The 22,035-nt window shown below is 37.1% G+C and overlaps 1 protein-coding gene across 4 annotated transcripts in view; it reads right to left on the bottom strand.

The window, feature by feature from the left end:
* The window catches only part of LOC149199597 (uncharacterized), a 273,175-nt gene that overhangs the window by 105,658 nt on the left and 145,482 nt on the right, over positions 1-22,035 (bottom strand). For all 4 annotated transcript variants that reach the window (XM_089402500.1, XM_089402497.1, XM_089402498.1 and 1 more), the window contains exon 4: positions 8,267-8,452. In XM_089402500.1, coding sequence (XP_089258626.1) covers positions 8,267-8,452 — 186 coding nt within the window. The remainder of the gene's footprint in view (positions 1-8,266; positions 8,453-22,035) is intronic.

Raw genomic sequence — 22,035 nt, 5'->3', positions numbered from 1 at the left:
AGCCATGAATGTTGTAAAAAATAAAGAAAAAATGCACTATCATGTAAACATAATGGATAAGCAAACTTCTGTAGCAAAAATGGAAAAAAAGTGGAAGCAAAATGCACTTATCGGCTGCTTGAATCACCTCCAATACACTCCTAAACCCTTTGCTACTCGCTCCCACACACCCACAGCTAGAGAGAGACACAAGAATGAGGAGAAAGTGGCCCAAATCAAGCCTAAAAAGACTCGTGACACACTTTTCTAGAGGGACATGTTTCCCAAAATCAAGATACGCTCGAATACATGAATCCCACGTGTTCGGACACACTCAAGCCACGAATCGGGTACGTGTCCCTCAAGATTGTGTCCTACACGTTGGATTCGGGACACGGGGGGGAGGACGAATCTAGTTTCTTAGATGACAAGGATCACACACACCCTATAGTGACAATAGATAGGATACTACTTGCCATGAGAGGTAAGGATCGTAGCTATCCTATTGTCAGACAATAGGTAGGATACTACTTACCATGCGCAGTAAGGATCACAGCTATCCTATTGACCAGAGTTCCCTCAACCCCAAGAGCTCTCCAATTCAATTCCTCGCCCTAGGAGCTCAAAAAGGGGGGAAGAGCATAGCTCAGTGTCCTCAATCAGTCATGACCCTTTCCCAAGAGGTTCACATCCGCTAGTCCAAGCTACTCTTTGGAGACCAAGAACTTCCCTTTCGGCAAAGTCTTCATGAGAATGACAGCAACTTGCTCATCTCTTGAAGCCTCATTGCTTCAAAAAATCAATGTCAGAGCCTCATTGCTCCCTATGCACCATAGTGATATCTAGTCTCAAAATGCTTGGATTGATCATAAAACACAAAGTACTCTGAATGTTGGATCCCACTCTTAATATCGCAATATATCACATTCGTGCCCAGCGCATCCTCAAACAGCTCTCCAAAGAACTTTCTTAATCACACTACCTTGCAACTAGCCATGCTAGCAATAATTTGCTTTGCCTAAGCGATACTCAAATCTACATTTATTTCCAGCTAATTTAGTAAATCATGGCAGACCCCAAGCTATAGGAGCACCCAGATGTGCTTTTCCTATCAACAACATTTTCCAGTCTCAGTCATCATTGGTGTATCCATCAAGTTTCTGGCAGTGTCTCTCAATCCATGAATAATAGTTTCATGTAGATATCCCAATACATATTTAGGCTTAGTCTGACTCAGAGTATATGAAGCAAATCAAGTATCCATCTGGTTGTTGACTCATCATAGGACCCATCAAATTAGTAAAAGAAGAGGAGCTCTCTCAACTACTTCAGTGTGAATCATCATGCCAAGTCTTAGGAAGCGTTCTTCTCTTAACAAGGAAGCCCTCATCACCAATCTCAAGATGTTGATTATCTAGGCTCAGAGGTCAACTCCCTCTATCATTGAATACTAAGATGATTCGAGCCTATCAGGAATAAATTGTTAGTATCAAATCAAATATCAAAGACATACCTTTAGGCTTTAACCCTAAAGAGAGGTTGGGGTCTGCATCAAATCTCCATCAATCGAGACATGCTAGGTCTAGGGGACTAACTTGAGTCCATATGGGACTTTCTTCAATCTATAATCATGAATCTCATCTTATGTGCCTCAGCCTTTGAGGTAGCCCTAAGTATAGCTCCTTCCTTAAGGACATCATGCAGGATGCTAAGTTCACATACATTTGATAATAGTGCGTCTCACAATAGGATCTATAATCTTATCATAGTCCTCTCCCTCTGAGAGTATCTTGATTCTTATCATTGTTAAACATGTCATTGTTGCATTTTGTCATCTAGAATGGTCCTTGCATGGACATTTTGCTTTCATCATCTCACCAGACTATTTGCATTCAACTTGACAGTCTACTCTCTCTGAATAGGAAACCTCTTCAGCCATAGTCATTAACTTGGGAGACTCCAATCCTTCCTCTGAGATTTGGGCTCTTGTCCAACTTTCAAATGCTTATTCCAATCATAAGATGGCTTTGCATTCTTTTCAATCTCAATTTAAAGTAAATAAACATACTAAAAGTGTACCTGATGATGACGTGTTAATTTTAGGCAACAATGGTATGTTCTATGCTTTAGAGCAATTTTATTTCAATTTCTTTATTAGCCCAGTATCAATATTCAGATTAGCAATCACATCAACATGATAGTAAAATGCGGATAGAACATAAACATAAAGAGTAGAAGACAAGCCAAGACAAGAGGACACAAGATGTGGCACCAACCAGGGACAAACCCCAATGTGGGGAAACCCTTGATCAAATCTTCTTTTAGTTTTCAATAGTTCAGCAAAGAGAGATAGTACAATTTACAAATCTGATAATTTATAACAACAGCAAAAGAGCCCTAACCAGAAAAGTCAACACTGGTCAACAGGGCAGATTTGACCCTCAGCAAAACCATCAACTTCAGCCTCCAAACAACAAAATAAAATAGCCCTCAAAACAATCAAATTCAACCCAGTCAAAGTCTAGTCAAACAGCCAACCTGCGGTCAGCACTAGCTGCAGTCAACGTTGCTCAACAGTCAACGTTTAGCCTCGATTTCTATGCCCAAAAATGCAGCCTGCCTAAACAGAGATAGCCCTCACAAAAACACAGTCAAAGGAGGTCAACCCATGTTGGTCACCACTTGGTCAAACTTTCCAGAACTTTTGTCTCCTAAAATTTCGGCCTCTTGAAATTTCGCTCTCCTGAAATTTCGGATGTGTGGAGAGAGAGGCCCAGAAATCTGTACACAAATCAATGAGGAGAGAGAGAGAGAAGTGTGAAGATGAGTGTGTCCAAATGAGGCTAAATCACCTTCTATTTATATGCAACGTTGAGGATGAATAGACGTGGCTGCTGGACTTCTAAGCCTACATAAGTTTGTTGGCCGACCTTGATAATTTGACCATAATCAAAATAAATTCATAACTTCATTTGTACATGTCAGAATCGGATGATCTTTAGATCAATCCTACACCTCTCGAAGAGAGGAATCCAAGAAAAATATCAGTTGTCATAAATAAGATGACCCATGTGGAGTTTAGCCTTAGTTGCCACTTTTAACAGTCCCTCTCAACTAGGGAGAACTCCATCTGCTAATCCATCTGCCAATCTGTACTATATTTGCCATCAATGCACTGCTCTGCTCTGCTGAACTATGAAGAAGAAGTGATCGAGAATGTATCATACCATTCTCTACTGACCCGAAGTCAGTTCTAATCAAAGGAGAGTGTGTCATACTACTCTTACTGACCCAAAGTCAGTTCCAATTGATCCTAGATCAATATTGGTCATCCTAGCATAAGGAGTATGGTAGTACATGATGCATCCATCAGTAGTACTATGGTCCCTATTGTCATTTCCCTACTCATTAGCCAGATGAGAGGTACTTCCCATGAGTCCCAAACTGCATAGGTAGGATGTCTCAACAGGAGAAGGATGAACCACTCATCCTGCCTACATGTCGCCAAGGGGTATCGCAAGGAAGGCTTAACCACTCACCCTGTACACAGTAAACCACTAGGGGAAGGTTGAACCACTCACCCAATGGTTGCTCATCACTCCAACAAGTACCCCAAGCCCCCCGAAGCTCCCAGAGCTCAATGTCCATCTTCATACAAGACCCTCATAAGAGGGTCTCTCAACGACTCCAAGTCGTTCTTGGAAGGTTAAGAACTTGACCTTCCCTAGGGGCTTTGTCAGAATATCAGTGACCTACTCATCAGTCCCAATGTGATGGAGCCTTATTGCTCCTCGTTGTACCAAATCCCGGATAAAGTGGATCTTCTTTTAACATATTCTGAAATTCTGATAATTTCTTTTGATGTACATCTTCTTTTAACATATTCCAATATGTCATCTAGCAATTATACTTTAGAAATTCAACCATAAAGAACAGTGTTATAGTAAAGACCACAACGCACAAAAGAAGACAAGATTTACCCTGGGAAAACCCACAAAGGGGAAAAACCCAGCAACCTTTTTCAGTAGAGAATTTCTTCTTGTTTAATGAGAGACACACCAACCATAGTTACAAATTCAACACACACATCATAATGCTCAGTATTGAACTTAGGTAAACTTGTAACCATCTCCCTCAGCATCCTAAATGCTCCATGGTGCAAGTGGGACATCCTTTTGTGCCATATCTTGCACAACTCACTATTGTTGGTCTGCGCCACTAAGGCTCTAGTAGGTTGAAACATAAACTTGTAGAGTCTCCCACTGCGGACTCCAATCACTCTAGCAGACTCGATATTGGATCCCCTGGGATATATGAGCACCTATCCTCCTCGGAACACCACCTCATATCCCCTGCCCTCAATACTGGAGACTGAAATCAAGTTCTTCTTCAGCCTTGGAACATAAAGAACATCTGTCACTTTCAAAGGAGGTGATGACTCCCTCTGAAAGGATATTGTCCCCACTCCTGTTGCTCTAACCTTGGAGTTATCTCCAAGCACAACCTCCAAGTCAATATCATCCTCTGTGAGACTCATGGAGTGCTCCCTCACTCCAGTCATATGGTGGGAAGCTCCACTGTCTACAAACCACACACCGGAAGATGTGACACTAGTGGCAAGGCTCACCACTAAGGCAAAATCCGTGTCAAATCTAGAGGCGAACTCATCCACCTCTGTCGAAGCTACTACACCCTTCTTCTTTTCTTCTTGTTGGGAAACTAAATAGCATAGTGACCCAACTTCCTACAAGAAAATCATTTCACTTTGCTCGTGTCCTTCTCCTTGGCCTTTTGCTTCCCCTTCTGCTGCTTGGATCCACTAGAAGATCCCTTCGTGGCTTTCTACTTATTGTTACTACAAGGGAAACATTCTCATCCTCAGCTACCCCACCACCATGGCTGCCACTCTTGGCACTCCTCTTGGTTTCCTCCTGGATGAAATCATCCCACATCCTCCTCCAGTCTAGAAAATTCTCTCTGCCCACAATGCCATATATGAACCCATCCCACTGCTTGGTGAAACCATCTAGTGCTATCCAACAACTGGTCCTCAAGGATAGCCTCTCCCACTACAACCAACTGATCTCTCACCTGTGTGATCTTGGTGATGTATGAAGTCACATTGTCAATCTTGGTCATCTTGGTGTTTCTTAGCTTCTGCCTCAACACCATATTCCTATTCTCATTAGAGCTTTGGTGTAGTGTGACAAGGGAATCCTACATCCAGTAGGCAAACTTCATTCCTGTCACATGAGGGAATAGGTGGTCTTTGATGTCATCAAGAATGATTCTCCTTGCTTTCACATTCTTCTTGTTGAATTCCACCCACTAAGTTGGGTCAGCTGGAGGTTGCACAGGGCTCTCCACTATATCCCACACTTCAACTTCCTCAAGCAGTAGCATCGTCCTCTCCTTCCAGTGGCCAAAATTATCAGCCCCACTCAATATATCCTCCACCCTCAAACCAGTTTCCATGACCCTCACAACCAACACTAAATCTCAAATCTGTTACTTCGCAAGCTGCCTCCCTCTCAACCACTGAATACTGGGTATCTGGAGGTAGCTTTTGTCTAGTTGTTCACAATTTTAGTAGAATTTTTGCTTGTTTGGTTTATCATATTAGCTGAAGAAATTCTTATATTTGAATATTTGCAAGCTCTGATACCATGTAGAAAATTGTTGACCTGTAGCCCTCCCAATTTCAAGTGTTTTGCATATAGTTTAATGCCCTCAGACCCAACCTTATAGCTGATATAAAACTTGTAATGCTAATTAATTTGAAACGTTCAGGACTACTCTACACTTTTCATTTTAATTTGAAAATAATGACAAGCACACAGAATTTAATACAACTTTTACACACTGATTTTTGGTCAACAATGACCCTGGGAAAATCCACAAGCGGAAAACCAGTCTTAAGGAAGATTTAGTATTAGCTTCTAAGGAAATTATTTACAGAGATAATAACAACAAAAATGTACTTCTCTCCCTTCTGAAGAGTGTCACTGTAAGCCCACTTTCAGATTTGAATTTTGAACCATAGATAGTGCTTCTTGTTAAGACTTCTGGCTGCTTTTCTCTCACAGGAAATCCGGGCCTTAAGAGAGACTCTGAATGCCTAGAGACTTGAGTCAGTCAACCTGCTATTTTATCCTTGATTTGTGTGCAGACTGTCACTTTGCAACTATCCCAAAAAACGCGTTGACCATTATAGGAGTGACATCAAAAATTGTGTAGATTGCCTCTAGAAATGTATCCAGCCTGTAGCTTTTCTCTGCCAGGAAAATCCTTCAACCAGACCTCAATTTCTACCTTAAACTCTGTGCAAAAATTCTCTGGCTGCCTCCTGGATTTTCATGCTCCCTCTTTGGGCTTCAAGTCAGTCTCCTAGGAACTCGAGCCTGTTGTAGCTTCTCTTTGTTTTATTTGTTATAAACTCTTCTCCTTCAGCTTGATTCCTCCTCTTCTCCTTGCTCCTTCTCTTCTCCAAATTCTCATGTGAAGAATGAATGAGCTTTTCTTACCTTTTCTCCCTTTTTGTTTCTCAATAGATAGGAGAAGCCTAACCCTATTTATGACGGGTTGAGATTAGATCTCAGCCCATGAGATCAATGATGGAGATCGTTTCCTCACTTGACCCCCTGTATCATATGGTCCCCCTCATTTAATGAATTCCTAGTCACTTTAATATGTTTTGTACCTTGTACCCCTTTCTCCTAATAAAGTCAACTTAAAAATATAAAGTGACTTTGCCTCTAGGAATGCGTGCAGCCTATAGCTTTTCTGTCAGGAAAATCCTTCAACCAGACCTCAATTTCTACCTCAAACAATGTGCAAAAATGCTCTGGCTGCCTCCTTGATTTTCATGCTCCCTCCTTGGGCTTAAACTCAGCATCCTAGGAGCTCAGGCCTGCTATAGCTTCTCTTTGTTTTCTCTATTATAAACTCTTCTCCTTCAGTTGTATTCCTCCTCTTCTCCTTGCTCCCTCTCTTCTCCAAATGCTCATGTGATGAATGAATGAGCTTCACTTACCTTTTCTCCCTTTTTGTTTCTCATTAGATAGGAGGAACCTAGCCCTATTGATCAAGGGCTGAGATTAGATCTCAGCCCATCAGATCAATGGTGGAGATCATTTCCCTCACTTCACCCCCTCTCTCATATGGTCCCCCTCATTTAATGAACTCCTAGTCACTTTAATATGTTTTGTACCTTGTACCCTTTTTCTCTTAATAAAGTCAACTTAAAAATATAAAGTGACTTTAATATTATAAGGTACTTTAGTACTTTTCCTCATAAAGTGACATTTATATAAAATACCTAGTACATGTACCACATAAAGTGATTTTTCACCGTGACTTTAATATAACGTATAAAGTCACATGCCAAAAAGGTAATTAAAGTGTCTTCTTAGGCCAAAAGGCTAATGCACTAGGAAACACCCCCTTGGTACCCTTATTATTTTTCATAGTGACCACTGACACCCCTAGTTTATTGTGCATTCTCCTTATCTGGTGAAGGCTTTGAAGTTTACACCAGGGTGCAAGAATTTGCAGCAAAAGGTCCTTTGAACTGGTTACCTTGTCTCACCTGCAGCCTTTCTTTATTGACATTATCCTTGGGTGTTTTTTTTAGTGGAACCCTTGGAGGGTACCTAACCTGGCAGTTATTGGGTTATCTAATCTCCAAGAGCCATTGGGGAAGCCTCCTTTGTGGGGATTGTATCCATCCACAGAATAGCAAAGTTACTAAGGTGATAGTGGTTGTTGATCCCATTGTTTCCCTTAAACTAGAGTTCTTAGTGGGGCTTCGCAGTAAGGTGCTAGATTTTGCAATAACAATGACCATTATAGTATATAAAGTTTATAAACTCTATCAAGTTTGTCATAAATATCAAGGCCAAGGTTTTTCAGGCAGAAAAAGTGTCTACTATTCTTCCATGCCTTAAACAAGCTCATTGGGAAAGAGTCATTCTTTATCAATAAGAACCATGTATCTTTAAATTGGAGATAGATGTGGAGCATTTTAAAAGCCATATCATGGGCGGCATAGAACAATTTACTTGGTGCATAATGTAATAGGTAGAATGTAATGTAACTTTTCTAAACCATAGAAATGATCTGTTTTTCTTGTAACAAACAAATTTTTCCAACAGCCTCTAGTTAGTTCAAAAGCTCGATATTAGCACGTAAACCTCCTTTTCATGAATCTGCCAAAGAATATTTGATAACCAAGAATTCAAGTGCCTAGGCATTTTGGAAATAACTGGAGGAATGGAAAAGGAAAAACCTCTTGGGCTGCACGTGCAAGTGTAGTTGAGTGGCCCATCTTTGCAAATAGGTGTATGGCTCCAACCTTTATTTCTGGTACAGTTTTCATAGCATTCGCCACTCTAATTGCTTTCTCCAAAACAATTGATGAAAAGTCTTTTGAAAACTTGCAAAGACAGCCTGCAGCGAATAGTGCTGCATTTACCTGCAATGTTACTTATAAGACCACAGATAAAAACAGAAAAAATATGCGTTGCATATTCACATAGTGTTATTGTAACATCTGCACTTAAACATAAAAAGATTTCAGGTACTTAGAATCAAACATATACAAGCATCCCCCCAGTCAATGGGCTATGAAATAAAGCAAAACCTGCAGACATGCATTTATGATGCACTAACAAGCCAACTCCCTTATCCTATTATAGCGCTAAAGAGCATATGTCCTTTTTTGGCATGACTCTACAAAACTTGGTCTTGGCATGTCCTTTTTAGTTTTTCAATTTGAAATAATCATAACACAAAAGAATTACTGTTGTAGAAAACCAGAAAAGTAGGAACAATGCTTCTCACAAACTAATCCACAATGAGGATTCTCCTGTAGATTATATCTCTGAAATTGTGCAGAGATGAGGATTCTAACACTTGATTGAATCCCCTTAGGTCCTTTTGATAGCCATGATTATGATCTGAAATTATTCACACCTTGTACTTGACAGGTTTGTTCTATGCAACAAGAAGTTATTATTTTTCTTGGTAAATGGTGAACACTTGATTGTGTGATAATTATTTCATTTGATTGTTCTCATTTTGTATGGATGATTGTGTGATAATTCTTTCATTTGATTGTTCACATATGATTATGTATCCATATTGGAAATTCTTCCATCAGAAAGATTCAATGTTATAATTGCCATGCTGATATTCAATCTACTTCATTCATTCTTCTTTTTTCATGCACAATGGACATGCCAATCACTTGAAAATCAAACTTGATTGTTATTGCATTTTAAATTCTGGAGCTGCTCTCAAACAATTTATTTGCAGATATAAAGAATCTGATTTTCAGATCTACACTGATTAATTGCAGATCTGAAAAATTGTCTTGTTGACTTGAGTCTTGAAGTAAAAGTTGCAGATATTTTGAAACTGATGCTTCAAGAGAATTAAGAAACAATATTGAAGAAGCAAAAAGAGCTTGAAGAAATCATATCCAACAAAAACGAAGAAAATTCACATTTGAAGGATCGTAGTCAGAAACTACTAGCACAAATCAGAAAGTGTAAAACTAAGAAGCAGAAATTAGAACAAGAACAGGAAAATTCCGAGAAGAAACTCAACGAAAGTCTATCAGAGAAAGAAGAAGAATAATTGTGCTTACAAAACCTTTATCAAAAGCTATTAGAACAAATCATAGATTTAAAAAACGAGAAGCTTAAGTATCAAAATGAAGTTGAATCAGAAGTTGAATAACTTTCTCGTTTAAGAAATCATAATCAAAGTCTCCTAAAATTAAGAAACTTAAAATTGATAAGAAATCGTTGAAAAACAAATTAAAAGAACTTATCACGAAAGAAGTATCGAATTCTTTAGACATAACAATCCAAGTCGAAGAAAAACGAACGAATATTGATCCTGTCAATATAACAACTCAAGAAAATGAAAAACTAGTTGAGGTAAAAACATACACAGATGTTGCATTTCAGATGATAAAAATTCCAAGTGAAAATTCTATAACCAACTCAACAACATCAATACCTGAAGTAAATTAGGAATTTGCCAAACACATGATAAGGGAAAATCAAATCACAAGAAGTCCTTATCGACATCCAAACCACAACAACAAACATCTCAATCAATCTGCGTATCTTTATCACTCAAAAAAGGAACAACAGATTTATGTTCCGAAGAATAATGATGTCAGCACAATCCAGCCTTATGATAACAATTTATCCCAGCTATCAAGTAATTGCAAAGCTCCACAAAAGATTGATTTAGGATGGTCAAATCCCTTTTCAGTTCGACAATAATGTTTACCACTCAGAGGATCTTATCATCTTGTATCATCGAAGATGCCAGCTCGAAGAACTTCGAAAGATACAAATAGATTACAAGACAAAGAAACATATGACACGTCTTATCAGAAATAAACTTTAAGGACACCGCTTTCTAAAGAGTTAGGCAATTTTATGAATATAATTTATATAAAAATAATATAAATATAAATAATAAATAATAATCATAATAATGATTAACTACATATTGATTAGTATACTGAACAGGCATGTCTCTAGGGACATGACCGTTCATGAAAGGGCACCTGCCTAGATATATAAGTGGGCCCTCATTTGTAATCATAAACATCTCATATCTCTTGTATTCAAGCATTCTTATATAAATATATTACTCATCCCATGATGGACATTCTTATATTCCAGATATTCTGAATATTTTGTTGCATATTCTGAATATTCCTAACCAAAACTATTATAAGGTGACCCTTTCACTACTTTTGTGGGGCATCTATTGAGAAAATATGTAGTAGTATATACTTCTTTAGCACAATCCATATTTGAACAACCCCAGTCTTCAATATACCCCTCGTCATATCAAGAATTGTGTGGTTTGTAACTTTGTCCTTCCAACAATCACATTCTCTTGGAGAATGTATTTAGACAATTACTTCTAGATATCTTCTTTCTTACAAAAATCAACAAAATCATTTCAAAAGAATTAACTCCATTATCTGTTTGAAGGATCTTAAAAACTTTACCAAACATTTATTTACTAATCCATTAAAATAACTAAACCCAAAAAGCATTTGATTTCTTTCTAAGAAAACAAACTCACTTTTTCCTAGAGAAATCATCAAGAAGACACAAAAAGCATCTTGCACCGGCCACAGAAAAGAATATCCAAAGGATGGCCTATTATATTGGAGGATGGCCTCAAGAGATGTCCAAGTTGGAAAGGAATGATGAGATTAGCAGTATACCCTCATAAAGGTGGCCTAGGAAGATGTTCTACATAGATTTGAAGGAGATGACACGAACAAATTACCTTATTCGATGATAGCCTAGGAAAATGTCCATACTTGAGGATGGTGTTCATGAGGATGTGAAGTCGGATTACGCCACTCAAGAATGACCTAGGAAGAGGTTGATTGCATTTATATGAGTACATCCTATCCCAATATAGGGCAGCCTAAGGAGGCATCCAACAATAAAAGAGGTGATTACAGTGATGTTACAACATCTAACATTAATAGAGAATGACCTTAAAGAACGTCCAACAGGATACAATGATGAAATTAGAAATGTTATTTTTTCTTATCCAAGCAAACCAACAAATAGTTCCGACCAGATTTAGGTCTACTAAATAAAAGCACTAGCTAGGGTATTAACAAAATAAATTCAATGGAAATCAAATTTACCAATCTCAATCACAAAAATGACACAAATTCTACCCAATCATAGTTCTACAATAAAATTTTGAACTTACTCGGGATCCCTTCTTGGGAAAATGGCCCAAGTGAGGAATTACATACAACATGGACTAATCCAGCTAATCAAACCCTTCATGGTTGATGCAGATCTCTTTGTTTCCCCTTCCTCGAACCCAATACACTTATTGAGATGCCTCTCTCAATTCCTGTTGTTGTACAGTGTGTCTTCTCCTTCTCCTTAACATTGCTTTTATAACTTTAGATTCAGCTAAATCCCTAACCCTAATGTTCAGAGTGATTGACAGCCAAGATTAGATCTTGCCTCACTCAAGATTAAGTGTTGGGCTTAAAATATATGCACTAAAGTAATTTACTTTACTTTTCCTAAGTTTACTTTAAATCAATAACTCAACATAATACTCATGTTCTTTTCCTAAGTCTAACTTAGGCTATGTTACAAAAACACCTTGCTCACACTAGAGAAAGTGTCTAAGTAGACTTTGGGCGACCTCTACATGCCTAGACACTTATGCCTATGTAGAAGTACATGCCCGAGCTACAAACATCAACACTCCTTCGGAGCAAGGGAGGAGCTTTTGCCACCTAGAACTAACTTCGATCCCAGAATTGCATTTTTTGCCTTGGCCCTATAAATTGAAGCCTTCCTTATCATCCGGTTTGGACACATCCTCGAAATCTTGTTGTGCTTGGCTTGGTTCCTAGAAGCCTCCCACTCTTGAACATCGTATAAGATTATCTCACACCAAAAGACCTTCTTGACAAATTTGGAGGAATCTTTCCACTACTCCTCTCATTTTGAACTTGAAAGATAACTCCCTCTGAGTTGCTCAGCCATCAAAGTTACCTACTCCTTGTTCTCTGTCACTCCTTTGCTTCGTACCTATTGTTTCTTTGTAGACAGTTCTAGGTTGGGAACTGTGCCAAAGCATCTAAGTAAGGTTTTAATTGAGTTGGATGAACAATGTACTAAACCCTTAACACTTACAAAATCCAAATATTTCTGAGAACCTCAAAGGCATGATTTTCATTCATAACAGGAATAAATCTTTAAGTCAAGTTTGAATGTAGAATTAAGGAAAATATGTGATAATCAAACATCAATATTGAATATTTAACCAACCAAATACAGTTGATGCATGCAGGAAAAAATCTACAGCCAAACATAATATATTCAAGAGATGACAGAAAGCAACAATTAAAGATATAGGGGAACTAACTAAAACAGACTGTTTTAGTTAATTAATCTCTTCAAAGATTATAGCTTTGCAGTGGGTTGTGAGGGAGATCGATACTCAATCTAGCTTTACCCTAACTCCTATGTTACCTTGAACATATATAGAATTAAATTATGAAAAACATAAATGAATAACAGGAAAAACTCACATGGACACAAAAGTCATTAAGAATGAATCTAGAATCCTTTGATTAGCTTCAGAAATATTTCAGAGTATTACAAGGGTGTCACTGGATTATCACAAGGGTTCAACCATTCCTTCTTCGAAATACAAAATATTTATAGAGTGTAGTTGAAAAATATCTAGATCTGAAATAAATTTATTACAAAATTAAATACTATCCAAAACTGATTTGGATATTACAAAAATAGAACACAAAAATAGCTATTCTAAACTCATTTAAACGATCAACACACAATTCGAGGCTATTGTTTGGTGACTGTTGCTGGAAACTGAATTTTCTACTTTCTGCACCTTCTTTCTTGCTTTCTGCTCCTTTCTCTGCAACTTGTTACTGAATCTGTGCATTATGTTTTACTCAATGAGTTCAAGTAACGTATCCCATCTTTTATCATTTGGGATAGAAAATTTTGTTACTTTCCTATATGCCTCATCGACTTTTGTGTATTTCTCAAAGGTTGGCCTAGTAATAAATAAGTGTTGAATTTCATGTTGAATGAAAAGATCAAATTCAAGGCCTTCAAAGAATGCTTTAACACTTATCATCCCTTTAACTTTTGCAAACTTGGTTCTATCTGCTGCTATCTCATGCAATCCGTGCTGGTAATTTTCTAGTGGAATCAATTGGCCACTAGAATCTCGCAGAGCTGGAAGTCCTTTCTAAAAACATTGAAATTTTTATGAAACTTTTTAACCTGCACGTCCAAATTCGACATTTGTTTTCTAATTGTAACATTAAGTTTCTTTTTGTCAAAACCCTTCTTACAAGGACTATCTTGGTCCTGTCTTCAATCCCAAACTCCTCCAGTTCTTCTCTTGTTTTAGAATTTAGCACTTTGATTATTTAGGTAGCTTCCCCTAGCTTGTGATCTAAATCTTCTTTAATCTTTGTAATGGTTGCCTTTGACTTCTACACTAATCCCTCCTGTTCAAAAATGATTTCAATGGATGTCCAAAGTTCAGTTATGGTTGAATTTATATCAATCCATATCTTTTCTTTAGCTTCTCATAAGGTTTGTGCAATGACTGATTCATTTTCATATTTCTTTAGTTGCTTGATTAGCCTATAACTTTTGTGTACTTCGGCCAGATATGCATCATTAGCGTTTATCTTATTGTCTTGAGACTTCTCCAACTCGACTCTGAGGTTTCCAATCTCCATATCCTTTAATGATAAGTCTCCCATAGATTTAGATAATTGTTCTGTTGGATTTTGACTAGTAGACTCTGTTTCTGTTGTGGACATTATTGTTGTAGATGTTCCTACTCCAGTGTTGATTTGGAGCTCTCTTTCCTTAATCAATTTTTCCATCTTTGCCTCCATCTTCTGTATTTGAATATTTTGCTCTACAATCATCCGAAGCATGTTTTCTTTTTCCTTCTCCAGCTAACTTACTTCTTGTGCTTGAGGATGTTCAGTAGTTTGTAATTTCAGTTGCTTCCTTAGTGATTGTATATCTACATTTTTGCTTTTAATTATTTCTTCGGCTACCTTTACATCTTTAGGACTCAATCCTAATTTTAAAACTAGATCCTCCAATCCCTTAATTTTTGTATCCTTTGATAGAAAAGACATCTTTTCGAGCTTCAATTGAGAATGAATATTATTGAGAGATGCTTGTAGCTTAGAAGCTGCCATGGCCGAACTTGTCAAAGATGTATATATCATTTCTCCTGCTTGCTTGTGAAGATCGATTTGATCAATAGGATGTATCTATTTGGTGTCAAATGATAACACAAAGGTTTTGTAGTCCTCCACACTCTTCGGCACCTTTGGTTCCAAAAATGCTAATTGGAATTGTCCTCTTTCACTGTCTAAGACAAAAAGTAACCTAGTCTGAGTTGTGGAAGGCTGTTTCCAAAACTCTGCATATGTAGAAGTTTTTAGTGCTTCATTTTTCTTCTTCATCTCTAAGAACCTTATAAAAATACTCTGTTCCCTTGAAGAAGAAGGAGAAGAAGGAGAATTTGCTGAAATGAAAATGCAGATTCTCCTAAAAGTATAACTATAGTAGGTTCCTTAGAAGTTTGAGCTTTTGAGGATTCTTCTTCAACATTTATGGTTTTCCTCCTCTTAAACACCTTGAATATTTCCTTCTGTAACTCAGATCCTGCTAGAGATAGACTGTCTCTTGGTCTCTTCAATTACTTTTCTATCATCCTTGGAGTTTCCAGTGTTGTTTGACTAGAAACTAACTCTTCAACTTCATGTAGTGTATTCTCTTCCCATTCTTATTTGTTGGCATATTGTTCAATCTCAGGTTTGGTAATGTGCACATATGGTGCAGACTTCTAACCAACTCTCATTGATGATATAATCCTAATGGATCATATGACCAACAAAAACTTAATCTAAACTTCATCTACTTCAATAACTCATTGACTTATTTCTCTGCAGCTTTGGTGTTGACTATGAATGGGCCAACTTGGGCCTTTAGTTTGAATTGAGCCTTTTGTTTTCTAGAAAAAAAATGAACATCATCCATGTTCATCATTTGCCTGATATATTCAAGTGCAAAAATCCTCATGGGGAGGAACACCGACAATTTGTAAGGTGGAAGCTCGCAGCCATAAATCTTGATTTCTGTGAAATTCTGGTACAAATACCAGTCTCCAACTTTAGACTGCTCACTCAAATGCAAAATCCTCTTGATTTCTATTGAAACTCTGGGAACTGCATCACTATTTAATAAAAATATAGCCATACACAAAAATTGATTGATAAAATCATTGAAAGAAAATTCTTTAGAGGTTTTCCTCACTAATGAGGTCCAATGAATCATTGACTGTGGTTTGCCTTCAACATCCAATTTCTGCAAGGGAAACTTGAACCTTTCTTACTGATGATATAAAAATAGGTAAATCGAAATTGATTGGTGCTTGAATGAACCTTCGGCACTGAACTTTAAAAATCGATCATGAATTGTATCGGACAGAAACCGATTGTAATTGAACATAAAATATGGTCTTTTACTAGAAGAAAAGAGATAAAAAACCCAAAATGACCCCATCTACCTATTGATCATTGGGATATCCTAACAGAGAAGAAACTAGGGAAATGACTTGCCTACAAAATTCAAGGAACATTGCAAAGGGATAAGGTGGGTTTGTTCTAGGTTATTCTGAGTTTTTTCGTAAAAATGACTCAAAAATATGTGCTCTTTGTGAAAAAGAGAGTCTCTGGTAGATCTCCAATAAAAGATTAGTGGAAAAAGGGTGAAGAGAGTCTTGAGGATTTAATTGGAGGACCTGGCAGATTGACTTAGGGGTTATATAAAACAAAGTTTCATTATTTTGTGCAGTAACAGCTCTTTGGGTAGGAAGATATCGAGCTCCATACCAAGTACCAAATTCGGGAAAATGAAATGTCTGAGGGAACCAAAATTCGAGTAACAGTGATTCCTAAAAGGAGAATTCATCACTGGCATCTTGATACTTCTGATAAACCCAATTGTGAAGTTCATATAAGTCAAACTCACAATTGGTCTCGGCAATTTTGAAATGGATATCAATCAAGGGCAATTCATCTAAATTAACTACAGGGGGCAAGATAGGATTGTCTATAGCCATCTTAGATTTTCCTTTATGAGAAGCCATTGGGGATGAAACAGAACTGTTGGGAACAATTAAATAGTTACCTGGATATAGAAATGGTCAAGTGTTGGAGAGAGCAGAAATTTGCTTGTAGTCTTGTACTAGAACTTCAGTTGCAAGCAGAAATGGTGAAAGAATGCAAATTAGATAGGGGAGCAGCTTTTATTCAGGCATTTATAGCAGCTCGCACTTACAATTAACCGTTAATGGCGCGGAGAAATAAATGTTTGAACGTTGGCGGGAGGATTTAATGGTTAACAGTCCCCTGCAGGTTGCAACATTTATCAGAAATGTTGGTGACGACTAAGTGTAGTGGAAAGATAGCGATGGGTGGAATAAACAATATATTTGGCGAGAGGAGTGAGCGGGAGCAATGAGTCGAAGGAACGACAGTTTGTGGGCAAGGGGTGGAAGCAGTTTGTGGTTTTGTGAGGAAGGGGGTCGCAATGATTAGGAAAGTGCCAGGTAACAAAGGCAAGGTTGGGTAAAACAACGTTGCGGACCCACCCCCCTTCCGTTAACTTCCGATAATGCGGGGATCCTGCAATGTATCGGGGATCATTTGATCTCGGTGAGCCCGATCTCGTCCGCTCGAAGTTGCATGAATATTAATTGCTTGACGGCAACCAATCACATTATATTATCACAATAAAATAATTTATTTATGTAGAGAAAAATGCTAAGGATAATAAAGACATAAATGTGACATTTAAATGTGCTCGCTACTGTTAGGGATATTATATTTTTTTTTCTTTTATTCTTTTCTCCCTTTTATTTTCATTTCTTTCTTTGATTTTTTTCTCTTTTCTTTTCTAGTTCTTTTTTCTTATTTTTCTTTTTCTCTTTCTTTTTTTTCTTTTTTTTTTTCAAATGAAGAAAAAACTACTAGGGTAAAAATAAGTTACAAAATCGGCTCCATTTGGGCGCAACTTCCCCCTGCAAGATGCAGAGAACATGCAGATCCATGTGCCTTCTCCTCGGGCTATGGAGTCTTTGCTGTGAAAATCACACTTGCTTGGAATTTTAAAGAAAAACCGGAAATTTACAATGATGATGATTAAAAACACTCAATACTGAATATAATGCTTGAGGTATTGCCCATTGACTGGCAATGAGAAATATTGTCCTTCCAGATTGCGTAAAATGAATGTATTATTTCCTTTAACTTCTACAATGCTGAAAGGTCCCAACCATAAGTTATCAAACTTCCCATGTTTGCCTCTTTCTTCTCTTCTTGCATCCCATCTAAGAACTAAATCTCCTTGTCTGAAATCTCTTTCTCTAGCCTTCCTGTCAAATAAACTCTTCATCTTGTCTTGATATTGTTGAAGTTTATGTTGAACTTCATCTTTGTCCTGATTTAGCTCAATGATTTGATTGATCCTTCTTGAAAAATCATTTGCTTCTTCATATGACTCCTGCAAAAACTTCATGACTAGAAAATGCTAACTGTGTAGGGAAGATAGCTTATGTTCCATAAACAAGTTGAAAAGGAGATTTACTAGTAGATCTTTTAGGTGAAACCCTGTTTTCCCACACTACATATTTGAGATGATTGTCCCAGCTCCTTTTGTGATATGCTAACACTTTCTTAATAACTTTAATCAGACTTTTATTTGATGATTATGCCATCCCATTACCCTATGGATAATAAGGTGTAGAATGATGTAAAGTAATCTGATATTTTTGACAAAATTCTATCATCTTTATGCTACTGAAAGCTTGAGCATTATCTGTAACAATTTGTCTAGGACAACCAAATCTGGACAAAATGTTTTCTTCAATGAATTTTATCACCACTGTATCAATTGCATTCTTAACAGGAATTGCTTCTACCCACTTTGTGAAATAATCAGTGGCTATTAATATCCATCTGTGTTGATTGTTGGAAGCTGGAACTATTTCACCAATGAAATCTAATCCCCACTGCAAGAAAGGGGCTTCTACTGAAACTGGGAAAAGGGGAAGTGTGTGTGGCTAATCTCTGTTTCCCTGCAAATATATGACATGCGATGCAACTCCTCAACTTCATTCCAACCTGTGCAAACAATTTTGGCCAATAGAAACCTGCTCTCAGTATCTTATATGCAGTTACCTTCCAAGTATAATGTCCTCCACAAATTCCTTCACGAAACTGCTCAATTACTCCATATGTCTCACTCTCGGTCAAACATAGTAAGAGAATATTTAGAGGGTTTTTCCAATACAAATTTGCATTTACTATACAGTACTTCATGGCCTTGAGTATGAGGGATCTACATTGATTCTTTGTGAAGTCAAAAGTGTTAAAATTGCCAACTAGGGCCAAACTCCACATGGCTCATCTTATTTATGACAGCTGATATTTTTCTTGGATTCCTCTCTCCGAGAGGTGTAGGATTGATCTAAAGATCATCCGATTCTGACATGTACAAATGAAGTTATGAATTTATTTTGATTATGGTCAAACTGTCAAGGTCGGCCAACAAACTTATGTAGGCTCAGAAGTCCAACAGTCACGTCTATTCATCCTCAACATTGCATATAAATAGAAGGTGACTTAGCCTCATTTGGATACACTCATCTTCACACTTCTTTCTCTCGTTCCTCATTGATTGGGTATGGATTTCTGGGCCTCTCTCCACACATCCGAAATTTCAGGAGGCCGAAATTTCAAAAGACCGAATTTCTAGACAGTTTGACCAAGCATTGCCCAGCATGGGTTGACCTCATTTGACTGCGTTTTTTTGAGGGCTATCTCTATTTGGGCAAGTCACATTTCAAGGCACAGAAATCGAGGCTAAACGCTGACTGTAGCTAGGCCTTACTGCAAGTGAACTATTTGACTAGACTTTGACTCGGCTAAATTTCACTGTTTTGAGGGTTGTTTTATCTTGTTGTTTGGAGGCTAAAGTTGACTGAAGTTGATCAATTTGTTGAGGGTCAAATCTGCCCTGTTCACCAGCATTCACTTTTCTGGTTAGGGCTCTTTTTCTACTGTTATAAATTATTAGATTTGTAAATGGTACTATCTCTCTCTACTGAACTATTGAAGACTAAAAGAAGATTTGATCAAGGGTTTCCCACATTGGAGTTTGTCCCTGGCTGGTGCCACATCTTGTGTCCTCTTGTCTTGGCTTGTCTTCTACTATTTATGTTTATGTTCTATCTGCATTTTACTAATCTGAATATTGATACTAGGCTCATAAAAAAATTGATGTAAAATCGCTCTAAAGCATAGAACATATACCATTGTTGCCTCAAATTAACAAAAATGGTATTCAAAATCACGTAGAAAATGCACTATGTCTTTGTACCAATCTCCTAGTAAAAACTTTTCATCAATGTGTAAAGGAAGACGAATAGGAACTGCACTGGAAGAAGGTTCTTGTGGATTCTTCTCACCCGAAATCTGAGAAGGTTCTTGTGGATTCTTCTCACTTGAAATCTGCATAATAGTATTAATACCAAGTATTTTGCAGTTTGATTCAGCTAAATGTTTAGCTAAACATTGTCCTTTCACCAACTTTGTAGGTTTGATGTCTAAATCAAACTCAAGTATTTTAGCCATCCATCTTCCTCTCTTTCTGTATCAGGCTAAGTCAACATTGTTTTCATTGCATTGTCAGGAACATAAGCAATTATAGGAGAGTGTAAAACATAAATCCTAAATGATTTCAAAGCTTGTACCAAGGCATAAGCTTGTTTCTCTATGATGTCATATCTCAGTTCAACATCTCTCATAACCTTACTAAAGAAGGCAATTGGTTGTTCCTGTTGATCATCATTTTTCTGCAATAAAACAACCGCTATAGTGGTATCTAAGGCAAAGGAGAAAATACTAAACAGTTTTGTATAATCTGGGTTGGCTAACACCAGGGCTTTTGAAATTGCCTTTTCGATCTATGAAAAGGAATATCTAGCTTGGATGGTCCATTTAACTTCCTTGTCTTTCTTGAGCATGTTAGTAATATCTTTCACAATTTCAGCATAATTAGGTATAAACCTCCTTAAAAAAAAATATTTTTCCTAAGAATGACTGAATCTCTTTTTTATTTATAGGCAAATTGATTATCTGAATTGCTAAAACTCTCTTAGGGTCAATTATAACTCCTTTTGAAATTATGTGTCCCAACAATCTTCCTTCCCTCATTGCAAAAAGTGACTTCTTAGGATTAAGAGAAATCCCAAATTTTCTGCATCTTTCAAAAACTTTTCTCAAGTGTTTAATGTGTTTAGCATTAGAATTAGAAAACATTGTCAAATCATCAAGGTAAATAACTATGAATTTATTTACCTTACCAACAAATGCCAGATCCATGGCCCTTTGAAATGTTGCTCCAGCATTGATTAAACCAAATGGCATCTTGGCATACATGAAAGTGCCCCAAGGAGTTGTGAATGCAGTCTTCTCTCTGTCTTCTTGACTAACCAAAATCTGGTTGTATCCAGAAAAACCATCTAACATTGAGACCCTATCAGAACCTGATACTCATTGAAGCAATTGATCCATTTTTGGCAACAGATAATTATCTTTCAGGGATAATTTGTTCAAGTTCCTAAAATCAACACAGACTCTAATTTCCCCATTTTTCTTCCTAACAAGTACCAGATTAGCTATCCATTCAAAGTATCTTAAGGGAACAATTATTTTTGCATCCAACAGTTTTCTCACTTCTTTCTCTATGATAGGAAGTAAGACTGGGTTAATTCTCCTTAATTTTTGTTGAAATGGCTTAGCTTCTAGTTTGAGAGGAATTTTGTGTTCAATAAGAGCTGTGTCATAGGTTTTCAATTATTCATATGACCATGCAAATACATCATTGTATTGCTTAAACAAATTGACATATTTTTCTTTTATGCCCTAAGGCAAAGCAGATGAGATTTTGACATTTCTGATTTCTTTTGTAGTACCAATATTACAATCCTATACATCTTCCTGTTGTGAACTTAGAAATGAAGATTTTGCTACATCATTCTAATCAAAAAGTTTTTCAATGGGAACCAATCCCTTTGGAATATAATTATTTGATAACTAAATGATATCATGATCAACAATTTTCTGTTTCAAATTTGGATCTAAATCACCATCATTTGATTTTGTTTCAGCATTGTTTTCTTCCTGAACATGTAAACCAGAAAATTCATTAATTGCCTATAAGAAATTTTTTAACTGCTCATCATCTTCAAAAAATTGCCAATGTCTCAAATTATCTGGGATGGAAGATTTGTACTTTACTTTGATATGATAATGTAACTGCAAAGGAACGGGCATTTTAAAAGAACTTGCAGATGTTGCAAAAGAATCTGCATGGATGTCATCTTCTCTTGGAA

The sequence above is a fragment of the Pinus tabuliformis genome, chromosome 2_1 (assembly GCF_031772625.1).
Source record: "Pinus tabuliformis cultivar Carrire ecotype Pingquan chromosome 2_1, CPIR1, whole genome shotgun sequence".
Classification (NCBI taxonomy): Eukaryota; Viridiplantae; Streptophyta; class Pinopsida; order Pinales; family Pinaceae; genus Pinus; species Pinus tabuliformis.
The sequence above is the reverse complement of the archived record's forward strand: the minus strand, read 5'-3'. Positions and strand labels throughout refer to the sequence as shown.